The sequence below is a fragment of the Mustela erminea genome, chromosome X (genome assembly GCF_009829155.1).
Source record: "Mustela erminea isolate mMusErm1 chromosome X, mMusErm1.Pri, whole genome shotgun sequence".
NCBI classification, from domain to species: domain Eukaryota; kingdom Metazoa; phylum Chordata; class Mammalia; order Carnivora; family Mustelidae; genus Mustela; species Mustela erminea.
In genome coordinates this window covers 128,061,188-128,086,648 of record NC_045635.1, presented here as the reverse complement: position 1 = coordinate 128,086,648, position 25,461 = coordinate 128,061,188, and the positions used below count along the sequence as shown (strand labels likewise).

At 48.3% G+C, this 25,461-nt stretch overlaps 1 protein-coding gene and 1 pseudogene across 5 annotated transcripts; one reads left to right on the top strand and one right to left on the bottom strand.

Moving 5' to 3' along the window:
* Positions 1-1,260: 1,260 nt before the first annotated feature.
* Positions 1,261-17,996, bottom strand: ZNF275 (zinc finger protein 275). 5 transcript variants are annotated; one of them, XM_032330326.1, is made up of 5 exons: positions 17,828-17,996; positions 8,726-8,819; positions 8,188-8,300; positions 7,672-7,762; positions 1,261-7,506 (listed from the first exon to the last, which is right to left on the bottom strand). In XM_032330326.1, exon 5 carries the CDS (start codon positions 7,349-7,351, stop codon positions 6,224-6,226), a length of 1,128 nt encoding a protein of 375 aa, XP_032186217.1. In that variant the 5' UTR covers positions 7,352-7,506; positions 7,672-7,762; positions 8,188-8,300; positions 8,726-8,819; positions 17,828-17,996; the 3' UTR covers positions 1,261-6,223. The 5 variants fall into 5 exon arrangements, with proteins under 5 accessions (XP_032186217.1, XP_032186214.1, XP_032186216.1 ...); XM_032330323.1 differs by having other exon boundaries at positions 8,188-8,270; XM_032330325.1 differs by having other exon boundaries at positions 1,261-7,380; positions 8,188-8,270.
* A 6,993-nt stretch (positions 17,997-24,989) lies between these two features.
* Positions 24,990-25,080, top strand: LOC116583859 (annotated as a pseudogene).
* The last annotated feature ends 381 nt before the right edge of the window (positions 25,081-25,461 follow it).

Below are 25,461 nucleotides of genomic sequence, written 5' to 3'. Positions count from 1 at the left end.
GTTGTCACAGCAGCCTGAACAGACTGGGACAATGTCAGTGGCCACCCCCCACCTAGATGGGACACGAGCTGGAGAGAAGTGGGCGGGAGCCTGGGCTAGGGCAACGAGGGAGGCCCAGATACTGGCCCGGGAGGTGGGGGTCTGGAGACTGTCAACTCCCGGGTACACAAAAGACTTCTTGGGGGCGCTCAGAGGAGGGTGGTGGGGGAAAAGCGACAGGACTCCAGAAAGTGGGGGGGGCGCTAAGAGAGGGGCAGAAAGGAACAGTTTCAAACCCCTACTAGAAGCCCACAGGTCCCCTAGAGAGAAGCCCTCAGCTGTCCCCTCCCCTCTGGGCCCAGTATCGGAGGTCCAAACAGACCTGTGGCCTTGGCTTTGCACAACTGGAGCTTGCCTGAATAGAGCTTTCACGTGTTTTATGGAAAAACGGGCAGAGTTCTCAGTGACAAGAACATCATGAAACCAGCAAAGCCAACGAATGGTTCTTTCCACATAGCTGGCTGGCGAGCAGGCGGCCGGGCAGGCAGTGGCGTGGGGCGGTCCCACACCGCCTGCTTAGAAGCTGCATCTGGGGTTGCAAAATAACAGGCAGGCTGATGAGGATTGGGCCTTGGAGCCAAGACAACACAGGCCTTTCCAAAATCCTGTTCCTCGCTGTTGTAGCACATCATGGCCTGTGGGGTCCCAACCCAACACGCCTGGGGACCCTCTGGGCTTGTCCTTCTGGGACTGGGCAGCTGGCTGAGCAGCTGAGCCTCGTTTGTATCTGGGAGGGTCAGGAAGCCAGAGGCCTGTCCTCACTGCCTGCCTTTTTGAGAAAACAATCATTAGAAAGAGGGCCAGCCACTGGCAAGAGGACTGACCTCCCCACTCCCACCCTCACCTAGCCCAGAGAGGCTGGCTGATCCTCAAGGTCCAGAAGCCACTTCTGTCACTCTTCCTGGTCCCCAGGGGAGGAGCTCAGGATCCGGGCTGGTTCTGCTCCCACCTGGAATTCAGACTCGGGGGAGAGCCCTAGCCAGGGTGGGAGAAGGTACTTGGCTGAAGGACAGGACTCTTTTGCCAAGGGGCAGCTCAAATTTCCAGGGAAGCCAGCCCTCTCTCATCAGGGCACCTCCTGTCCCCTCCAGGCATCTGGTAAGGGGATTGGGGTGGGCACAAGGTAACACCAGGAGGGGGCAAGAACTTCAGAGCCTGGAGAAAGGAGCAAGGGAGGAGCTGTTAACCCAAACTTTGACAAAATAAGTCAAGGAACACCAATGCCATTTAACATATATTTATTGAAATCTACTCGATGCAAGGCACTGTGCTAGATCTGGTAGGGGAATAGACATGAAGGGTCACCCCTGTCTTATAAGAGCTCACAATCTAACGGGCAGGGGGGCAGGTGGGGAGGGCGAAGCTCTAGTGCAAGGCTGATTATAGTAAGTGCCATAAAACAGACAAGTTGGGAGACCAGGGAGGAGGGAGAGCAGAGCGCGAACAACTGAAATGTGGACCGGGGCAGACGCGGCTCCCATTCTTAGATACGCAAAGAACACTGAAGGCCAAGTTAAAAGAGACCATTTTTAGTTTTGAAGGTAAACACCTAAACTGATACAATGAGAAGTACAGAATGTAAGTATACTAGTAATAGAGAAATTCTCAAATCCCCGATCTGACAGGTTCTCCGTAAGTTGACTTAAACTCTTTTCATGGGACAAATAGGGGATCCTGTATGGATGCCTGGACAGAAAGGCATTGGTCAAACTCACTGAGACCAAAAGGCATAGATTTTTACCCATCTGAGTGAACAGAAGACAGTACCACATTTAAACGGGTGTTGACGACAGTCAGGTGGGACTTGGGCCAGGAACTCGAGCCGGTAGAACAGGAGGAAAACCAGCCACGTGATTCTTAGGAAGCAGCCAAGTGGTAAAAGGCAACTGACTCTTGATGGATGACAGAAAGCAGAGACCCACTCAAGCTGGCTCAGGTCAAGGGAGCCTAGGGTGGAGACACAAACGAACTGATGGGGGCAGCTGCCAGAAATCCAAGTACATGTGGCCAGACTCCTGTGGGGTGCTGGAGTGGAAGCAGCTCTGGAATGCTTGGCAGGAGCCCACAGATCTTCAAGCTGATGCCACCCATGGGGTCAACTCCTCTAAATACCGTGTGGCTCCCACTTTCTTCCAACACCAACTAGAAACTTCTCTCTCATTTCTCTTGTTTGCACTTCACAGACAGAGAACCTGAAAGGCCCAGCCTGTCGCCTCCAGACAGCTCTGATGACTGGTTGCTGCCCTGAGTCAAGTGTTTGGTTCTGGTTCAATGAATGTGGCCTGGGGTGCAGGGTGAGAGTCCCAGGGCATGTGACAAGGCTGAAGCCCTGGGCCCATGGAATACCAGCACTGCGACTGTGTGGGGCTCGCTCTGGAAATGCAGAAGTGGGTGTGACACAACTAATCAACACAGTTCATCTTAATAAGCAGCAAAAATGGTAAACAACAACTTTCATTTAAAAATTTCAGCAAGTATTCAAAACTTTAATAAAAGCAATGGAAAGTTTCTTTCAGAATATAAGAAAAGGTTAGATCTCCAATGAGAGTCAGCGTTCTATGGAACCCAACTGCTCTTCATTTCCCTTGCAAAAGGGATATGTGTGATTAGAAAGAAAAAACGAAATGAGGTAGATACACAAATGCATAGACGAGCACACACTATAGGAAGCTTGATCACATCTTGCATATGACAGCGCAGTACACCTACGGAATCCAAGGAAATCCACCCCCGAGTCAATAGAGGCAAAAACGGAGCTGGGCGACACTACAGGACACACGTTAAAGCCACAGACTGCTTGTGCTGGAGAGAGCACGGACGTCACCCGCAAACACAGTGACAGAAAAGATGCGGTCTTTAGTGTTAACTCTAGGAGAGGGTCTGTTTCAGAGAAAATGCGAAAACTGAGAATGGAAGAAGTCAGGAGGGTGTGACGGGATGCCAGGGCGCCGCGTCCCGGAGGGGGAGGAACGGAGCAGTGGCGACAACGCGGGGCTCTGAGCTACCAACATTGTATCTGGATCCTTCAGAGACGCTGACGCATGGCTAGCGAATGAGCAAGAGGTGGCCGAGCACTTCCAGCGGAGGTTGCCCGACTTGCCCCCTGTGAATGTCAAGGTCCTTACCGGATAACAGTTGTGTCGACCATGTCCTGACAGCTTGCAAAGAGCAAATGGATGCAGAAGGAAGCAGTGATTTCAGACACAGTTCCACAACTGAGAGCTGAGGCCACAGAGCACGAGGCGCAGCTGTGTAACAAGTGCCTGGGGGGTCAGGACGGAGACGTCACAGAGAGCCACTGTTGTGGCCTGGGGGCCGTTCCAGACGACCTTCTGGCTAAGGTCACAGGGGTCACCAGGGGACCCCGCTTTCCAGGATGGGGGCCTGAGAACCCCCTCCAGGTGTGCTTGTTGGGAAGCTCGGTCTTGGCGGGCCCATCGGGAAGCACTGACCTCCTCTCTGGGCCCGCTAGTGGCTCCCCCCGCCTGGGCCCAGCTGTTGGCAAGTCACACCACAGCCCCGGTGTGGCTGGCTTCTACCTGCAGGGTCTGCAGGTCACTGGAGGCCAGGTTTCTGGCCAGCCCTTGCTGCTGTTCCTCCTGGGGGAGGCTGTTGCAAGTAACAGCCCAGCCCCAGGATGACCAGCTTCCATTTCTATGCCACATGGGCTGACAGAAGGGCACTGTCGCCCTCTGAACCCTTGTTTTATTGCCCCTCCTGGGCAGGGCCGCTGAGAGTCACAGCCCGGGCCTGTGGCGCTAGCTTCTGTCATCACGATGCACAGGGCATCAGAGGGGCATGGCTCTTCTCTGAGCCTCTGCTCTGAGCTCCTCTTAGCTGTAGCCGCAGGAGGTTAACATCAGAACACGTGGGTGAATTTCCCCCTAGTCGCCCAAAGCAAAAGCCACCAGACCGACCTCTTTCTAGTTGCAGAGTCACTCCTTGGGAGGAGGACGCAATCCACGTGACAGCATCAGTCAAAGGAGTCTTCTCATGTTCGAGGAGATGTGTCTTGTGTGGCTCTGCTGCTCAGGCAGTGAATCCATGCCAGGCATGGCCAAAGCTCCCAGGAGCTTGACGGACAGCCAGCTGCAGCCAAGACCACATCTGGACTAGCCCATTGATCTAGTTGAGGCCCAGGCCTGCTGCTGACAGGCCGGGCTATACTGAGGAACAGTCAGAATGTTCTGGCCAATCCGAGATGGAAGTTTCTCTTGCGTGTCTGTGTGGCCAGGCTGGATAGTCAAGTCCCACTCACAGAGACGCACTGAGTCTGCATCTTGGATGAGGAGAGAGCCTGCTTCTCTGGCCCCTTCCCATCCAGCCTGCCCACCTGGTGCATCCACCTTCTGGTGGGGCAGGGCTTTCGACTTTTCATTTGTAATCAGAATTCCAGAAGAAAACATCATCATATCAAAGTACTGAAGCAATGGAAGTTACGGCTTAACGGACGACGGTGAGTGCTCGGGTTCGTAAAACCTAAAACTCGCAGGACCAAAGTGTAATAAAACTGCTACCAAGAGCAAAGCAATCAAAATGGAAAAGAGATCATCACAATCGCTCTAGAACGAACAGCTGTATAAAGTCAATATATCCAAAGGTAACTTGATAACTGGTCAAAGGAGATGAACGTACAATCTGCATGCAAGAAAACAGGAACACGATTTAAGTCACCGCACAAGAGAAAGAAAATGAGACTAGGAGTCAGGAGGCCTGGGTCCGTCCCCAGTTCCGGTACTAATAGGCCACAGAATGCCAGCGGTAATTATGGCGATGTCAGCAGATGACCTTCACTGAGTGTGCACCTTCGGACCAGGCGTGTGGCGTCACAGTTCTCATGATAACCTTAGGAGGTAGTCCTGTGATCACCCCTGTTTTACAGAGCCCAGAACGGAGGGCTGGCTGCGTGGGGAGAGAGGCTATCACTCCTGAAAAAGAGGCATCATCTTATACTTGAGTCCTTGAGACGCCCCTGTTATGGGCGTGCTCTCTTAGCTACTTGAGCTTGAACAGAATAGTGCTGCTAGAGGACAAGACCTATTAACCCGAAACGGACCCCAGCTGATGCTAGTTTTGGATGCATGGGGAAGTCACCAGAATGACGTGGTTGAAGAAAAATGGATGCAAAAGCAATGGGACCCAGATTCAGTACTTGTTCCTGGGAGAATGACCTTGCAACGACAAGTTCTAGATGCTTTCAAAAAGTCTTTTAAAAGTCATTTGAAAAAGCCGAACGCGTTAAGTGGTGATGCTGTAGAGCTATACGACAAATCGAGGGAAAAAAAAAAGAAGCAGAACAAAACAACCACGAATGTCCTAATGTAATGAGAACATGTATTTATGGCTTGGGAGGCGGTTTGTAGTGAGAGCCTCGTGCAGGGATTGTCACAGTGCTGCATGGTGTACAGCTTAGACGCACGGAAGCCGTGGGAGATGCTTCCGAACTGTCGGATGACTGGAAAGGGGCGACGAGGTTGGTGAAGATGGTGAGGTCAGAGATGCATGTGAGGATTTAGAATAAAATGATCTTGCGTAGTGGCGTGAGGGAAAAAAGGAGCATTCTCTAAATTAATATATTATTCTATGTAATATGTGATTTACAGTATGTATGTATAGCTGAATTAATAAATTAAATATTATAAGACATCTGAGTGTTCTATCTACATCCCTAAAAATTTATAAATTCAAGTAGGCCAAACAACTCTGGGGCTCTGTCTTGTCTTCAGGAAAGCGGGGGTCATGTTATGTTGAGGCCGTCGAGGACTTGCTCTGTGCCTCGCTCTGGGGGCGAGGCGGGGCAGTCCGGCGCAGGGGACCTAAAAGCCCCCTCCGGCGAAACCTGCACGTCGCTCTTCTCTCCTTCTCAGTTCCGAGGCCCGTGGATTCCTTGAAGGTACTTGATGCCAGTCATACTAGTCCAAATAAATTAGAATGTTCTAGAAGCTACTCTCGATAGGCAAGATGGGAAACGTGTACACTTAGAAATTGCTGGTGACAGTATAAATTGGATCCGACCTTTCTGACGAGAAAATAGATAAGCGCTACAAAAGTGTTCATCTCCTTTGACTCCGCCCTCCCCATGTCGGGGACTGGGCCCCATGGGCTGCCACCGCTGCCGCCGCCACCGCCGCCGCCACCACCGCCCGCCGAGGGGGGCTCGGGGCTGGGGGTGGGGGGCGCTCTTTTAGTCGCGGTGGCTCGGCTGGTGCTTCTGCAGCGCCGACCGCCTCTTGAACACGCGGCCACACTCGCCACACTCGCAGCGCCGCGCTCCGCTGTGGGTCCTGCGGTGGCGACTCAGGCCCGAGCTCCGGCGAAAGGCCTTGCCGCACTTGTCGCACTCGTACGGCTTGAGTCCGCTGTGGATGCGCCGGTGCTTGATGAGGTCGGACGGCCCGCGGAAGGCCTTGCCGCAGTCGCCGCAGCCGTACGGCCGCTCGCCCGTGTGGATGCGCTGGTGCTCCAGCAGGCTGGAGCTCTGGCGGAAGGCCTTGCCGCAGTGGCCGCACTCGTACGGCTTCTCACCGGTGTGGATTCTCCGGTGCTTGGTGAGCTCCGAGCTCCTCCGGAAGAGCTTGCCGCAGTGCGGGCAGCCGTACGGCTTGGCGCCGCTGTGGATGCGCTGGTGCTCCGCCAGGCCGTTGACGCCGCGGAACGACTTGCCGCAGTCGTCGCAGTCGAAGGGCAGGTGGCCCGTGTGCGCGCGCTGGTGCTTGAGCAGCTCCTGGCGATCCAGGAAGTCGCGGCCGCACGCCTTGCAGGCGAACGGCTTCTCGGCCGTGTGCAGCTTCTGGTGACGGAACAGGTGCGTGCTCACCTTGAACGAGCGGCCGCACTCCTCGCAGTCGAAGGGCTTCTCCCGGCTGTGCACGCGCAGGTGCTGGCTGAGGCCCGCGTTCTTCTTGAACCTCTTCCCACATTCCTCGCACTCAAAGGGCTTCGCCTCCCTCTCCGCCGGCTCCCGTTGCTCTGCGGCCTCTTCCAGGGCGCGGCTGGGGCCCGGCTGCGGCTCGGCAGCCACGTGGCTCTTGCGGTGCTCGTTGAACTCGGAGACCCCCCGGAAGACCCTCCCGCAATCGCCGCACTCCCAGCCCTTCTCCTCGCTGTGAATCCTCTGGTGCTGCACCAGGAGGACCTTGAGCCGAAAGGCGTCCCCACACTCCTTACAGGAGAAGTGATGCTCTATAGGCAGGTCCTGAGGGCTGCCCCCCCGACCCCCAGCGTCCCTGTTCTGCTTGACCTCAGGGCTGGGCTCGCCGGCCTGCGGGGAGCTGCTGGAGGCCATCTCCTGCGGCTGCGCTTCTTCACCCATCGCCTGCCGCTCGCGTGCCCAGACGCCTCCTGACAGGAGAAGGATGAGGTTACTCTCCCTTGTCGGCCATCCCGTTCCTGTGGAGGCGGCTGCTGACCGCAGGGCCCGGGGCGGCTGCGGCACGACGGCTGCGCGCGGCCAACCAGAAGCTGGGACTGCGGGTGAGAGGGCCAGCAAGGCCTCACCGCCGCAACAAAGTGGCCGAGGACATCTCCCCTTCGTGCTGGAGAAGCAGCCACACCCCCCTCCCCAGAGGCTCAGCCGGGTCCCTCCCGCTCCACCGCCAAATTTTTCACTTTTCAGGTTTCTTTCTCACTCACCAGAACACTACTTCGCTCAGTTTGCACTAAGGGATGGGGCCGATACCAGCGTCAGGGGCCGGACACCAGGTAGGATTCAGAACAGGAACTCCTGCGTGTGGAAAAGGAAAAAGGGTTTGGCTGGCAGCCGGAGATACCATCAGAACACAGCTGGAGTGCGGCAGGGCCTTCAAAGATGAAACCCTTTCAAGCAACAAAGTAGAGCTTGGTTGTGCCCTCCGGCAAGCCACGCATCCATTCCCGATGCCTTCCCCAAGGGCTGGCTCCTCCAGGCAACGCAGAGGCAGACCCTGGGCCCATCGGACGGAGCGCCAGCTGGCCGTCCCAAAGAGCAGATCCTCCCTTTCTCCCGGTTCACACTCCTCGGTGGGAACCTGGTCCTGTGCTACAACTCCCAAGCCTGACCCGCAGCGGACTCCTGTCTCAGCAACCCTCCCACCTCACATGTGCAGCCCCTGAGACAGCAGAGGCGCACGCAGCTGTGGGGAAGCTGGCGCAAGGGCTGGGACATCTTACCCCCAGAGGTCGTGTTCCTCTAATGTACCAGCGTCCTCTGCTCGGCGTCCGGCCTGGGCCACGTCGTCAAATGTCACTGAATCCTGAAAGAACTCCCGGGATAAGTAGTCCTTCTGTCCATTCTAGAATGAGGTGGGAGAAGTGCTAGTAACAGCATGGGATAAGAGGTGAGGGTCTGGAGTGGGTGTGCATCACTAGCACAGAGATCTAACACAAGCCTCGGGAAGTCCTGGAAAGAGAATCTGACCAAGCCTCAGAAACCTGGGCCATGGCCCGGGCCTCCCACTATCTTCCCAAGGGACTTGGGTTCAATCACTTTCCTGGACTGAAATGCGGCTCCCCCACCAGCATAATGGGAATTACAACCCCAGCAGGCATCCGTTTCTGGGTAGACTCAGGCAGAAAGCAAAGGGAGGAAAGGCAGAAGGTGGAGTTCAGGTCCTGTAGTGTGTCATGCTGGGAAAAGAGGTAGAGGCCACAGCCAAAACCAGGGAGCAGTGACAGATTCCTAAGGCAGGCAGAGGGAAGCACAGCTCACCTGGGCCTCAAGCGTCTCAGGAAGGCCTGCCAGAACCTGGTTTCCTGGGCTCCATCCTGGGGGAGGGCAAGGCCCGGGGAGGGGGCAGGCAAAGCTAAGAAAAGTGAGAAGAGCCATGAGTGACAGCGGCCCTGCTTTTGGGTCCCCCAGGACAAGACTAGTGATTTCCTTTCCCCTGGTTTTATATCTTATTCAGTCTTCTCTTGCACAGGAGCTGAGTGACAAGCCAGAGCACACAACTGCGAACACTGGGGGACACAGACGGCAAAGAGTTAATACAGGCAGGCTAGATGGAGCCCGGACAAGACAAATGAATGTTGGCCCAGGAACAGCCTGGAGAAGACAGACACACGTGGAGAGCCAACGGTAGCGAGACGGGCTCTCTGGGACAGGCCGGCCACAGGCCTCCTCGCAGCCAGCCTCAGAGAGGTCAGTGCTCACACTGCATCAGAAGGAAGTGTCCCCACAGCAACATCAGAAGAAGACCTAAGTGAGAAGATAGATGAGATCTTGCCCACTTTGGAAGGGCAACAAGAAAGACTGGGCCACTGGAGCGAAGAGAGGCAGCGGAAGAGTGGGATCCTGGTTTCACTGGCCAGAAGCAAGGCCTTTTAAAGGCCTTACCCCACACAATGCAAACGATGAAGCCAGTGCCCGTGAAGCAGACGCAGACAAGAAGGTTTCTGAGAAATGTGTGACCAAATGGAAAGGTGAACAAAACAACTAGAAAAAGAAAAGATCTTCAAACACCACGTTGCTAAATAAAAGATCTGAACGATATGTTCAGATTTACCTTTTTCTTCCAGATTGCAAAATATGCAAATGTTGTGATTATATTACCACAAACGTGTGTGTATCAGAGGCCTCCTACTTCAGCCAATACAAACAGGAACACAGCTTCTGTTCTGATGTCAGGTCAATTCTACTCAATTCACAAGTAAATGAGAAGGAGGCATTTTTTACACTAGCTCAAGGAGTAGAAGGCCCAGACATTCCAGAAACACTTTTACGTAAAATCGGGTATTATATTGAGAGGGACGGACGGACACTTCTACTTCTGGCCAGGATATTGGAACAAAGAACAATGTCCTGCTGTAAACAAGTATCAAACTGGACAGAAGCAATTTGAAACAAGTTTTCAGATACTGGGCAGCAGAAAGTGCAGGATCATCATCCCGAGAGAAGAGAAACAACCGCGATGAGCCGTCTCATTGCCCTGGCCCTGCCTGGAGGCCATGTCCAGACTGAGCGTGCAGGGAAGGGGGCCTCTGATAGAGCTTGGTGGCTTCATCAAGACACAGACTAGCATTCATGACAGCTGATGCAGCTAGAAGTTGCAGAGAAGAGTGCCAGAAAGGAGGGAGCGAGGCAGAAAAAAGGAGCTCCAAAAAATCAGCACAGCGCTCCCCTTGGGTCTTTCCTAACTCCCAAGCCATGGTCCATAATAAAACTCCTAAAGACTAGGAAAGGAAGGGCCCGGAGGCTTTAAGCTGAACGATTCCCAACCAGTCAGAGTAGAGTCCTCAGTGATGCCTGGGACCATTCAGTAGAGAATCAGAGGGGCTATGCCTCAGTAGTAGCACTGACCGTCTCCTGGAGCCACAGCTACCCTGAACGTGCTCTAGAAAAGCTTAAGGCCTTGATGTGATGAAGCTGTTCCACAAATAACTACGCCCTCAAAGGAAGTCCAACCCTCTTGCAAAGTGAAGTAACAGACTCTAGCCGCTCAGCAATATCATCTGGAACGCCAAGAAGCAGGAAAATCAGGTCAACGGACGTAACTCAAAAGTGATGACTGGCAGAACTTACAGACAAGGACAACAGCTAGTTTAACTCTGTACAAGACTGAGAGAAGAACAGAAACACAATGGAAAAAAATGAACGATATAAACAAGATACAAATGGGGCTTCTAGAGGTGAAAACTGTAACAGTTAAAATGAAAATTTCACTCGACGTGATTAGCAGCAGATTAGACACTGACCTCTGTCCCCCCAAAAAGATTAAAAAACTCAAGGATACAGCAACAGAAACTATCCCAAATGAAGATCAAAATGAAAAGAAAAAAGATATTTAAAAAACAGCGTCAGTGACCTGGATATAACAGAAAATCACCTAACACATATGAAACTGGAATCTGAAAAGAAGAGGAAAAGGAGAGAGGATAAAAATGTAGTTGAAGAAATACAACTAATACAACAATACAATACAAATGCAACAATACCCTAATTTGATGAAAACTAGCTCCAAGAAGCCCAGCCAACCCCTATCAAGACTAAACAAACCAACAACAAAACCAAAAAGCCACATGTGCACACCAAAACACGTCAAAATAAAATTGCTGAACACTAGTGATAAAGAGAAAATCCTACAGCAGCAGGGTGTGTGTGTGGGGGTCATGTTCTATAGAGAAGCTCAACGATAAGAGTAACTGTGGACTTCTTATCAGAAAATGTGCAAGCTCCAAACAACTAAATGACATTTTTAAAGTGCTAAAGAGAAAAAACCCTGTCAACCTAGAATTCTATATTCAGGGGAAATACCCTTCAAAAATGAGGGCAATATAAAAACTTTTTTCAGACAAAAAGAATTGGTCACCAGCAGACCTGTACTATGAGACACATTAAAGAAAGTTCTTCAGGTGAAGGAAAATGATACCAGATGGAAACTTGGATCAACACAAAGGAATGAAGAACATCAGAAATGTAAAAACACTTTTACCCCCTTTATTTTTAAATCTTGTAAAAAATAACTGACCATTTAAAGCAAAAATAATAAGGTACTGTGGGATTTATACCATACATATAAGTAAAATGTATGATTTAGTGTTTTAGGAAGCCCTCCGAGACTCTGATACATGCTAATAAGCCAGGAGTGGAGATAAAATACAATTCTAAAAAATAATCCAAAAGAGTAAAGCAACAAAGGAAAAAGAACAGAGAGGATAAACAGAAACAAATAGCAAAATGGCGAACTTAAGTCCAACTACATGGATAACCAAGTTAAATGTAAATGGAGTAAACACTTGAGCTGAAAAGCAGGGATTACTAGACTACATTAAAAAAACAATACTCAGCTCTATGCCATCTGTAAGAAGCTTTAAATATAAAAACTTTGAATGTAAAGACATAGATAGGTGAAAAGTAAAAGCATGGAAAACAATATACTATAGGACGAAACAATCCCACTGTCAAAAATAAGAGAAGGAGAGGGTGAATGATGAATGTGGCTCAGAGGGCTGGAGACCTTACTAAAGAGTCCTAGAACTCAGAGCAGGAAGAAAACTGAAGAGCTTAAACATAAAATCAACAAGTGGTAGAAAACAAGAAAAAAAAGAAAAGAAAAGAAAAAGAAATAAAAATGAAAAAAAAATCAACAGGTGGCTAAAATAGATGACACACAGATTACAAAAATGCAAACCCTTTAAAGAAGATGGAGACAGACAGTAACTGTTCACTAAAAAATCCAAAGAGAGTAGGGACGGAGAGAGAACAGCCAACTACATATTTGCAATTCAGGGGAAAAAAGGAGTAAACGGAGTGACTTGTTGCTGAACTAAGCACACCTCTACCGTAATGTGTGCCACACTGGGGTAGAGTCTGGATTTAGAAAGGTCTTCTGCTTTCTATTCTAGTACCATGTGAATTTTTAGTAACCGAGCTACATTTCTTTGGTAATCAGAAAAGAGTAATAATTTAAAAAGATTTGGGTAGACTTTAGATAAGACAGCCTTATGGGAATGTGTGGGCGGTCCCAGAAAGCTCAGAGATAGGAAGGACCATGGGGTTGGGACTTCCTGGGCTCCTCTCCACAGGCTCTTGGTGCCATCACGGGTGTGAGCAGAAGGGCCTCCTTTAGTCTCAACATCCACAGAAGCCCCAGCCCTGTCTTTAGCCCACTGCCCAGCACAGGTACTTCCCTGGTGTGAGTGACACCCCCGGTGCCCAGCAGCTATGCCCTCTGTGGCCCACTGTCAGCTGGGTAGGGCCCCTCTGAGCACTTGGGAGTCTTCCTGGTGTACATCTGAGGTCTGGTTTGACTTTGGCTTCTGATACAAAACAAACTGGTCCTTACACATGAATCCTTACACAATTCATTACGAAAACTCACTTCCACTGACGTGGAGGTTTTGCTGCCACGTGGAACTGGCAGAACATCTCACACTTACCTTCTGAAAAACATGGCCCATTACAACCTTGTCTCACTGTCCTCAAGCCAGAGACCCGAGGCCTTAGCCCCTTACAAAGACCCCAGCCTGGCCCACCTGGCCCAAATTCTGCACCCCACATCTCAGTCATTCTTTCCAGACACCCTGGCATTCATTCTGTCCCAACTATGCCAAGGTGATGCCCCCTCAGGGCTCTGAATGTGCCACAGGTAGTTCCTTCTAAGAATTCAGACCTCAATCAAGTGTCATCTCCTCAAAGTGTCTTCGCTCTTGAGCCCAATCACCGTTTACTCATAATACTTCTCACTACCTAACAATCATCCTCAAATGAAACTGTTTGTTTTTACCTGACTCCCCAGGAGAAAGGTCACCTCCCACAGGATATAGACCTTCTCTTTCCTGGCCCCGAATCCCCAGCATCTGCAGGAGCTCCTGGCATCAAGTGGACATGGGATAAGCCGTGGGGGGAGGGGAGTGTTAATGGGAGCGAACCTCTAGTTACAGAGCACCTTCTACGTGTTTGGTTCTGTGCTTCTCCCTTCTCATAATTTAATCACCGAGACCAATAATTCTCACGGCCTCCATTGCACACAGAAGTAAGTTATGGACTCAAGAGGTTAAGTAACTCGCCTAAGGTCCAGCTTCCAAGATTTAAGACTTTTCGAGCCACACCAAAGAAAGGCAACAGGCTCTTATTGAATGTCCTCAGAGCCTGATGGTTTATATGGACTCAGGCGACTGGCTTTAAATCATCCTATCGATATGCCATCACAGACCCTTGCTTGGCAATAGTCACACACATCATTCTCTCTCTCTCTCTCTCTCTCTCACTCGCACAAAGTTCTTCCAAGCCACCCATGTTTAATTGAGCACGTGCTCCTCAAGTGTTCTATTTAATTGAGCAGAGCCTATCAAAGTGTTTTCACTTAATTGGAATGATTAACTGTTGAAATCCTGCAGCCACAACCCCCATGTGAATTATTAATTATGCTTTCCCGTGTAGCAACAGGAATGGCCCTTCCCGTAGCAGGCTTGCCCAGGAGACGTAACCTGCAAGAACTTCAGGTCAGCACACGTACTCCTAGTGTGCACGGATCTACAGTGGTCATCGAGAAAGTGCTCACAAAAACAGATGGAGCCCCGCTTTCACCAAAGTAGCTAAATTCTGTATGATGAAATACACGTTAACCCCCACTGCAGTTAAAAGTAAAATTAAGTTAAAATTAAATTAAAATTAAAGTTAAAAGTAAAATCTTCAATCCTGAAGATCATGTGATTGCTCAGAAGCCATGCTATAGGGCTGCTCTACTTTGAAATGGTGGAACGAACCTGGAAAAGATGCTGGATGCTGTGACAAAAATGACAAGTACAGATGTCCACTGCCTTCCGAAAGTGGAGCTGCAGGGTCAAGGTCAAAGCAATTCCAGGAAGAATACGAAAACCACAGGAATGCACCTGATGGGTACAGAGGATGCTGCAGACCTTGACTGGAAGGCGCTTTCATTCACCCAAATCTCATAAGGTGCGCGCCTACACCCACCTGGGAAACGGCAGTCGGGAAAGAGTATGGGAAAACAAATCTCTGCCTCTTAATAGAATGACATTAGGCTCCTTTTTTCCGTGGGCTCTGAAGTGTAGTCTAAGGCCTATCCACTCCCGGAGAGCGAGGCCCCCTGCCAACGGTGGACCACAGACCCCACCCCAGACCGAGCGAAGTGCCACGGACACCGTGGCTGTTCGATGAATACTGGGAGACCCTCTGGATGCGGACCCTCTGCCTGACAACCAGAAAAATCATGCATTCTACAACATGAGAGCTCAGGGGAGTGCAGAAATAATCCTGCCCATGTGCTTTAGATGGCAACGTAAATTTTAATCTACTTACTTAAATAAAATTTTCTGTATAGAATCAGAAACATTAAGAGAACCGAAATAACCATTCCACTTTGATATGAAAGAACAGAAATTAAGAGCTGAATTCAATGGAGACAAAAAAACCAACCCATGTCAAAAAAAGTAGTGAATAATTAAGTGTCTTTTGGTTGTGTTGGAGCTCAGAATCCCTCCTCAGAATGTGCTAGTGAAGTCTGCATCTGAGTGGGCAGATCCCCCTGCCCCATCAGTGGGGCAGGGGAGCAGCAGCAAGACCACCCAAACTAGATCTATCTAGCAGCTTCCAGAAACTTCTAAGGGATGCCAGAAATACCTGGACTCCCTGGAACATCTAAATAAGGACCTTTAGCAGAATGTCCTCAGGCCCTGGAAGACAATAGGTAGCTCATGGTGTTCAGTTCAGTTCTGGGCCAGAGCAAAAATGCCCTGGAGCGTGTCTTTATAGGCCAGACAAGAGACCTTACTCTCCAGCATATAATTCAGATGGGTGCCTGTGGCTTTCTGTCCCATGCAAACAATCACCTAGATTCCCAGTTCTCCTCACCAGGTGACTGTCCTCCTTTGAGTCCTGCTGCTTAGACTGAGAACTGTCTCTGGGCAAAGACGGTTCAGTGATGCTGACATACATGAAAATACAAGCGTGTCCAGAAAGGAAAGGATATTTCCCACCATCTTGCATCCTCACCCGTGGGGCCTTCTGACAGCATGACCAGCTTTAAGGCCAGCAGACATGGTGTTTCAACTCCCAGACTTACCAAAAGAGACATGCAAGGATGGCTCATTGTGTCTCAGGCCGATTCTGAGTTGTAAAGTCAGGCGGGTAAGGTCCCACCTGTTGGGACTGAAATAATTCAGGGGGACAGAAGCAGACTTGGGGGCACCTTCCAGGAACATGTCTCTTTGGGTCATGTGTGCTTGACCGAAGGACGGGCGGGGGGACAACACACACTGCCAAAAATTCCAATCCAACCCAGCCAGGCAAGGCAGGATGCTGACCCAAGCCTCTGGGCTGGAGCTGACGTTGGCCTTCATGTGCTCTCAGCATGTCTCACCAGGAAATGGCCACCAAGGCCTTAAAGGGAGAGGGCCAAACCTGTATTGTGCAAATGTGCTGCTGCCAAAAGTGGCAGAATCCTAAAGGGCCAAGGAAGGGTGTTTCACCAGGAAAGTCTGTTTCTCTTGGGATGTTTGTGTCTGTGTGTGTCTTTTTCCATGTGCGTGGGTGGGAGGCATCTGTCTCCATCTTCCCCAGTTCTCCTCTCTTACTTCACTTGGGCACCTGTCCCTCTCTGTTTAGGTTTCCGTTTTCTTTCCCTTCTATAAAAAGCCAGAAGGTAGACCAGAAGGGAATTTTGTAGTGTTTGTTGTACTTAACTGAGAAAAGGTTTATGCTCCTCCTTTCCCAAGAAGGCGCATGGCATCTTACTAAAAACCAACATAAATTATAAGTATAGGTTCATTTAGGTTACAGTGCCCTGGATATGGGATGGGCTCTACAGATATGAGGGGCTGCTCATTTGGGGAGCCCAGGCAGGTTAGGATCCAGGCTGGATCAGTGTGCTACAATCCTGGCTTGGGGTTTGCTAAGAGCTCAAGGGGAAGAGTAGGAGGTGCGGGTGGGGCCAAGGAATCCGCATTTGCAACCAGCACTTTGAGGACTGGAATGCAGACCTGTGCCTTGTCAGTACTGGGCCCATCTAGAATATGGAGACTTCCTCACCACCAGCCCTCGGCAGACAGGATTCAGGCCTGTGACCTTCCAGTGTGGGATCCCACTGTGCTGACTGTCAGACTTCTGGGAAGAGAATTCACACTTTCTAGTGATTTTTTTCAAGGGGTCTCTCACCCAAAGAAGGCTGCAAGTCACTGTTCAGTAGGGTTCTAAACACAGATCCAGGGACATTTTGGGGGGAACGGACTGGACTGTACCAGGTACTGTGCAAGCTGCTTCTACTTAAAGGCTCAATGGGGGAGGGAGGATGGGGAATGGGGTGAGGCAGCATTAGTACCCAGAGGGGGTGCTGTTCTGGCAATCTCGTCTGAAATCCTTTGGTAAAGGAAAAATGTCGGGTCTGAGGTTTAAGAGAAAATATTTCACTGACCAAGGAGACTAGGGGGGGTTGGCAGCCAGGCTAGGCCAACGCTGGCTGGAGGGCGTCAGTTGGAACAGGGTGGGACCTCTGGGAAGAGGGCCAGGATTGGGGGGGGGTTGTTTGAAAGGGACCATGGGCTTTGGGCGGCAGGCAAGTGTGTGTTTGTGGGGGTAGCATGGAAAAAGACATGTAATTAATCACCCAAATATAGACTAGAGGCAGCAAAGGAGTGTAAGGGGGAGGCACAGGAGCAGGAGATGGTGGCCCCCAGAAGGGCGATAGAAAAAGCCCTGTTCAGACCTAGAGCCTTGAGCCCATCTTCACCCAGCAAGCGCTGCCCCCTTGCGCTCCCTCAGCTCTTGGGCTCTGGGCTGTCCCTCCTTCCCTCCCCACCAACCTGAGGCTCAACCTGTATCCAGAAGGAAAGGAGGGACCCCATGAGCAGGAACCGTCCCCAGCTCATCCACCCAGCGGTTCTGACTGCGGCTCGGCCCTTCCTCCAGAGTGGGGAAAAAGCCCTTTAACCTTTCCAACGCCCCCTCTCCCTCAGCCTCCGTTGCTATCGGGACTGGGGTCCTCTCCTTCCCAGAATGACCAGTTCCCAGCGTCTCCCCCAAGGCAGTGTAGGCCTCTGCACATCCGCGATTCCCGCCCCTGACCGCCGCCCCCCGCCCGCCGCAAGAAGGCCTTCAGGCCTCCTCGTACCCGCCATCTGGGACTCGTCCTTCACTTTGGATGGCCTCCGGGCTGAGCAGCTTCCTGCGGGCCCAGAGACGCCCCCCCAGAACGCTTGGCCTCCAGCCACCGCACACTCTGCGGAACACTCACCCTAGCCCCGCGCACTCTCCCAGGCCGCCCCCCTGCGCATCCTTCCGTGGTCCAAACGATCAGCCCAATCCCGCACACCCTCCCGCGCCCTCGGCACATCCTCCCGTGGCCCTCATGCTCACCCCGGCCCCGCGGCGGCCGATGCGCTACCCTCGGCGGAGCGGCGGTGGAGCGGCGCTGGCGCGGCCCAGGCAGGCCCGGCGTGGCAGGAAACGCCACGGAGCCGCCAGCGCCCGCCTGAGCCCCAGCAGCCCCGCGGCGCGTTTCCGGAGCCGCGGGCGCCGCCGGGGGTAGTGGGGGAGCAAGGCCCCGCCCTGGCCCCGGCCCCGCCCGGCCAGCCAGCCCCAATTGGCTTGGAGAGGGGGCGGGGCGGGAAGGGGGCGGGGCTGAGGCCGGGGGGAGGGTCAGGCGCGACCGCGGGGGATCTGCGCGTGCGGGCCAGAAGCCTAGCGGAGGGGGGCGGATTGGGATGAACCTACGAATGAATGAATGAACAAACGAACGGATGAATGAATGAATGAGCGAATGAACCACTTAGCCCATGAAGGAAGGAAGGAAGGAAGGAATGGAAAGAACTGCGCCCCCTCGGGCGCCTTCTGGACGGGGGGTGAGGATGGGGGATGGGAACAGAAAGCAAAGCAGAGCAAAGCCAGCTCTCACGGGAGGGGTCAAAGCGCCTCACTGAGTCACCAATGCTATTCCGAGCCCCTGCAGTAAGGATAGAGCTATGAGCAAAACCAGGGCGCATTGGGCGCGCGCATTTGGCGTCCAAAAGCTCCTGTGAGTGTGTGTGAGTGTGTGTGCATGTGTGTGGGAATGGGGGTAGAGGGGAAATGTATTTGAGTTAATTTCAAAATAGGTCAGACTATGAAGAAGTACCAACAGGATTCTTCGGGGGGGGGGGCGTTGCAGCCAGGTCCAGAAGAATTTGGTGCCAGTCATTAGAAATCTAGGAACCTGCCGTTGCCCAGTAGTGTGCTAAGCCCGTTGATGCTTTCTTGAAGACTCCTGTTTCCTAAGGAACGCAGTAATACACACGGGAGTTCAGTAACGCTACCGCCGATGTGAGACTTGAATGACGAGGACTCAACCATGTGAATGTTGTTGAAGACGGGAAGGGCATCAGTAAAGGAACAGCACGTGCAAACGTCTTCTGCCAGGAATAAATTGGGTATATTTGAAGACGAAAAGGAAAATACTGGACTGTAGTAAGCCAAGGGAAAAAAGAGCCACACTGCTGGGGTGAAGCTGGGCACTGAAACTGAGTCTGAAACACGTGGCTTAACACTTTTTTTTCATTCTTTATTAATAAGCATTTAATGCTTTATTGGTGATAAAGATAACCAACTTCTTAAATATTCTTGTAACAATTTTATCCACTAGACATTAACAACTTTTTTCTTATTTTCCTTCAGATTTTATTATGAAAACTTTGCATTATACAGATGAATTCAAAGATCTGTACCTAGATACCAAACACTACTCTACAATTAACATTATGCCGTACTTGCTTGATTACGAGGTCACGCTTATTTCATTAATTCATTTCAAACTGAGCTACAGACATCAGTAGGCTTCACCTCCAAACACTTCAGCATGCATAGCCTTAGCTGGAGATGAATACCTGCTCACTGTTTTTCTTTTTTAAAAGATTTTATTTATTTGCCAGAGAGAGCAAGTGAGACAGCAGGAGGCAGAGGGAGAAGTAGGCTTTCCGCTGAGCAAGGAGCCGGAAGCAGGTCTCGATCCCAGGCCCGTGGGATCATGACCCGAGCCAAAGAGTGATGCTTCACCGACGGCGTCGCCCACACATCCCCCGCTGACTGTTTCTTTGCAGGTAGAATTTGCTGCAGTGAAACACACAGATCTCAGGTGCCCCATGTTGTGTGTTTTTACAAATGCATACTCGGATCTCTTGTCATGATACAGAATACTCGAGACCTCAGAAAATTTCCCTTGTGTCCGTTTCCAGTCAGTCACCACCACAACCCCACACAGAGGCAACCAGGGTTCCAGCTTTTCTCCCCATAGATACCTTTTCCCTATTTGAGAACTTCTTGTGAATGGCATCATACAGTATGTCCTGTTTCGTGTCTGGCTTCTTGCACTCAGTATGATGTTGAGATTCACCTGTGTTGTCGAGAGTGTTATCACTTCTTCCCTTTCATTACTGAGTGTCTCCCGTTGTCTGGATATATTTGAGTTGGTGTGTTCATTCACCAGCTGATGATCTGGGCGGTTTCCATTTTGGACTATTATAAATAAGGCTGCTATGAACATTTGTGTACAAATTTTTGTAGACATATGCTTTCATTTTACTCAGATAAATACCTAGAAAGGAAACTGCCACGTCATGGGGTAGTTGTTTTATAAGAAACTGCCAGAATATTCTGCAAAGTGGTTGTACAATTTCTATTCCCACCAGAAATGTATGAAAGTTCCTTTTCTTTCCAATCTTCCTCAAGGTTTGTGGTTGTCAGCCTTTATTTTTAGCTATTTAAGTGGGTGTGAAGTGGCAACTCATTGTGATTTTAATTATCATCTCCCTGATGACTAATCATGTTGAGTATGATGTTTTTATGTGCTTACTGGCCATTTCTGTATTTTCTTTAGTAAACTGTCTGTTCAAATAGATTGCCCACTTTTATAGGGTTGTTTGTCTTTTTCATTATTTATTTGTAGGTGCATTTTTTTTTTAAACAGATCTTTTGAGGTATATTTGACATATGATACCTGGATATGTTTAAACTGTACCATCCAATAAGGTTTGACATATATATGTCTCCATGAAGGCATCACCACATTCAAAGCAATAAACATATCCATTACTCTCAAAGTTTCCTTGTGTCCCTTATAGTCCCCCTCTCCTGTCTCCTCTTCTTCCCTTGTTCCTCCCATGTTGAAGTAATCAGTGATCTGCTCGCTGTCACTGCAGGGCAGTCTGCATTTTCTAGAGTTTTATAGAAATGGAATCATAAAACTAGTGTTCTTTTGCGTATACTGCGATGGTTTACTCATTCATTGGTTGATGGACATTTGGGTTGTTTCCAGTTTAGGGTAACTACAAATAAAATTCGTATAAACATTTGTGTATAATCCTTTATATGTACATATATTTCCTTGGGTAAATACTAAGAGTGGTATGACGGTATGATACAGTAGAGGAACATTTAACTTTTTAAAAAATTACCACGCTGTTTTCCAAAGTGGTTGTACCATTTTACATTCCCACTAGTATTGTAGGAGAGTTCCAGTTCCACATTCTTATCAGTACTCGGTAATGCTCAGTCTTTTTAATTTTAGCCATTCTAATCGATGTCTAGTGTAATCTCATTCTGGTTTTAATCTAGATTTCCCTGACTAATGGTGTTGGGCATATTTTTATGTCCTCATTAGCCATCATATACATTTCTTTGGTGAAAGGTCTGCTTAAACCTTTTGCCCAGTTTATTATTATTGGATTGTTTTTCTTATTATTGAGTTATAAGAGTTCTTTGTATATTCTGGATACAAATCTTTTGTCAGATATATGCTTTGAAAGCTTTTTCTACCAATCTGTGGCTTGTCTCTTCATTCTCTTCACAGTGTCTTTTCAAGAACAGAAATTCTAAATCTTGATGAAGCTCTTCTAAGGGTTGTGCTTCCAGTGGCACAGCTAAGATATCTTTATTTAACTCAAGGTCACAAAGATCTTGTTTTCTTTTCTTTTCTTAAAGATTTTATTTATTCATCTGAGAGAGATACAGAGACAGAGATGGACAGAGAGAGCACAAGCAAGGGGAGAGGCAAAGGGAGAGGAAGAAGCAGACTCCCTGCTGAACTGGAAGCCTGACATGGGACTTGATCCCACGACCTGGAGATCATGACCTGAGCTGAAGGCAAATGCTTAACCATCTGAGCCACCCAGGCGCCCCAAAGATCTTGTTTTCTTTTAGAAGTTTTATGGTTGTACATTTTATACTTACGTAGGTTTCTGATCCATTTTGATTCAATTTCTGTATGTAGTGTGAGACATCAGTCCAAGTTCACTTTTGTGCCTTGTGGATATTCAATCTTTCCAGCATCATTTTTAAAAAGATTTTATTTATTTGTTTATTTATTTGCTTATTTGAGAGAGAGAGAGGGAGAGAGCACAAAAGCAGAGGGAACAGTAGAGGAAGAGGAAGAAGCAGGCTCCCCGCTGAGCAGGGAAACTGATGCAGGGCTTGATCCCAGGACCCTGGGATGATGACCTAAGCAGAGACAGAAGCTTAACCCACTGAGCACCCCCCACAGGAGCCCCCCAGCATCATTTGTAGAAAAGGCTATCTTTCTTTACTATTTTTTATGCCTCTATCAAATATCAGTAAATGTGTGGATTTAAGACTTTCTTTGCTGTTCTGTTGTTGTATTTCCCTCTTTACAGTTTTGGTTTGTGTAATATTCTAACAATCTTCAAAAGCATGTATTTTAAGTTCTATAACTTTGTTTTTTCTGTGTTTTTTTAACTAGCTCAGGTTATTTTTGCATTCCCATATACATTTTAGAATCATATTAGTTTCCAGGAAAAAAAAAAAAAGTCTGCTGGGATTTGGATTGGGATTAGATTAAATTCTGTAGAATAGTTTGGGGAGAATTGATATCTTAGCAGTATTGAGTCTTTTGACTCCTAAACAAGGTCTCCCTCTCTCATTTTGGTCTTTAAATTCTCTCGGCAATATTTTGTAGTTTTCAGCGTTTGGGTCTTTTGTATCTTTTGTCAGATTTATTCCTATGTATTGCCCATTTTTGGTGCTATTTTGAGTGACATTGTTTTAAAATTTTTAAATTTCTGATTGTTTATTGCTAGTATATAGAAATACAATTGATTTTTAAAAAAATGTTTTAAAAGATTTTATTTATTTATTTGACAGAGAGAGATGACAAGTAGGCAAAGAGGCAGGCAGAGAGAGAGGGGGAGGCAGGCTCCCCGCTGAGCAGAGAGCCCGATGTGGGGCTCGATCCCAGGACCCTAAGATCATGACCTGAGCTGAAGGCAGAGGCTTAGCCCACTGAACGACCCAGGCACCCCCAATTGATTTTTGTATATTGGTCTTATACCCTGCAGCCTGTTAAACTCACATATTAATTCTTTTTTTAAAAAAGATTTTATTTATTTATTTGGCAGACAGAGATTACAAGTAGTCAGAGAGGCAGGCAGAGAGAGAGGGGGAAGCAGGCTCCCCGCTGAGCAGAGAGCCCAACGTGGAGCTCGATCCCAGGACTCTGGGATCATGACCTGAGCCGAAGGCAGAGGCTTTAACCCACTGAGCCACCCAGGCGCCCCTCACATATTAATTCTAATAACTTTTCGGACAATTCCATCATATTTTCTGCATAGGTAATCCTATCATCTGTGAATAAAGACAATTTACTTTTTGCTTTCCAATCTGGATGCTGTTTATTGCTTTTCCTTGCCTACTTCCCAAGCTTGGACCTCCAATACAATGTTGAACAGAAAGTGTGAGTGGGCATCCCTGTCTTGTTGTTGATATTGAGGGGAAAGCACAGTCTTTCACTACTAAGGATGATGTTAGGTTTTTGTAGGTGTTCTTTATGATGTTGAGGAAGTTCCCTTCTGTTTCTACCCTTCTGGGTATTTTTTCTTTTATCAGGAATAGATGCTAGATTCTGTCAAATGTTTTTTTTTTTTTTTTAATCTATTGAGAAGATTGCCCTAGTCTGAATGTATCTTTCCAAAAATGATGCATTGAAACCTTAGCCCCCAAAGGTGATGGTATTAGGAAACAGAGACTTTGGGAAGAAGGTATGTCCCAGTGGGACTAATTCCCTTACAAAAGAGGCTCCAGAGATTGCCCCTTCACGTTGTGAGAACATAACAAGAAGGTCCTGGCTATGAATCAGGAAGAGAGCCCCCATCAGAATGTAACCACGTTGGTGCCTTGATGTTTGACTTCCAGTCTCCAAAACTGTGACAAATCAATTTCTGTTGTTTATAAGGCATCCAGCTTGTGGTATTTTGTTTTATCAACCTGAATGGACTAAGAGATGAATCATGTGTTTTTTATTTTTTAGTTTGTTTCATTTGTTAATAAGCTGAATGACACTGATAAAATTTCAAATGTTTAAACCAAACTTGCATTCTCATGATAGGCTACTTAGTCATATTATGTTATTATTTTTGTATGTTGTTGAACTCAATTTGCTAAAGGTTTGTTTAGGATTTTTGCAAGTATGTTCATAAAAAATATCAGTCTGTAGTTTTCATATGTCTTTGTATGGCTTTGATGTAAAGGTAATGCTGACCTCATTGAATAAGCTGGAAGTAGTTTTTCCTCCTCACTTTTCTGGAAGGGTTTGTGTAGCATTGGCATTGTTTCTTCCTTAAGAAATTGGTAGAATTTGGGGCGCCTGGGTGGCTCAGTGGGTTAAGCCACTGCCTTCGGCTCAGGTCATGATCTCAGGGTCCTGGGATCGAGTCCCGCATCGGGCTCTCTGCTCAGCAGGGGCCTGCTTCCTCCTCTCTCTCTATGCCTGCCTCTCTGCCTACTTGAGATCTCTCTCTGTCAAATAAATAAATAAAATTCTTTAAAAAAAAAAAAAAAAAAAAAAAAAAAGAAATTGGTAGAATTTGAGTTCCTGGGCAGGCCACAGAGGATGTCATGCTGGGTGGCTAAAACTCAGAGACCCAGGGTTCAGGGTGACCATTTCAGAGGGAAGGCAAGAAAGAAAATCCTGGAGGGGAGAGAACCATAGACAGGGAACCCAAATTTTACATATACAGTCTGCCCAAATCTCTGGTGTCTCTTGGGTGTGTGTACAGGGAAGACTCCAAGAAAAGAACTGAGCAGAAATTATTGCCCAACACAGGGGAGACAGAGTTTGGAGTCTGAGTTTAGCTAAGTTAACTGCCTGCTAAAGCAACAGCAGCAACAATACCACCTCTCTGGGGAAATACAGCAGAAACCAAGAAGCCAGAACCACTAGAAAACATTGTTGACAGTGTCCAGGACATGATGCTTAATCACTAGAAAAAACAACAACAAGACAATGTAATGACACTTAAGAAAAAAAAATGTTTAAGGTAAACTGACCCTGAGATGATCCTGACACTGTAATTCACAAACAATATTTTCCAAGCAGCTATTCTGAATATACTTATGGACATAAATCCATAAATAAATAAATATGATTATATCTTTGCCATGATATATATACTTCTTCACTAACATATAAAATAACAGTATCTGAAATGTCTACCAACTCCCTAATTTTGAAGTAATGTTATTTCTAGCAAGTATTTCTATCGCTTCTCGGCCTTTTGGCTAAGATCAAGTGTAGTATCTAGCAAGTATTTCTAGATATCTACAATAACTAATATGATATGGAAATATTTCTGGTGGTGACAAAGTCACATATACTGCTAATATTACAATGGGTTGTCTACATTCATAATTGAAGGAAATGTTAAATTTTTATTAGTTTAGTAAAAATAATGCATTTTCCCCCACTCAAATTTTAGATCCCTTGAGTTCTTAATGTAAGGTTTAGGTCTTAAGGTCACAGATACTGTTTTTCCCAAGTAGAACAACAACAACAAAAATCATCTGGCATATAGTAGGCACTCAATGAATATTTCTTTTCTTTTCTTTAAAAAAAAAGATATATCTATTTATTTTAGAGACGGGGAAGGATAAGAGGATAAAGGGTAAGAGCGTAAAGCCTGACACAGGGCTCCATTCCACAGCGCTGAGATCATGACCTGAACCAAAATCTA

What these genes read in the sequence shown, in the direction of transcription:
- ZNF275 (XM_032330326.1), bottom strand. Translation starts at nt 7,351, where the DNA reads ATGGGTGAAGAAGCGCAGCCGCAGGAGATGGCCTCCAGCAGCTCCCCG.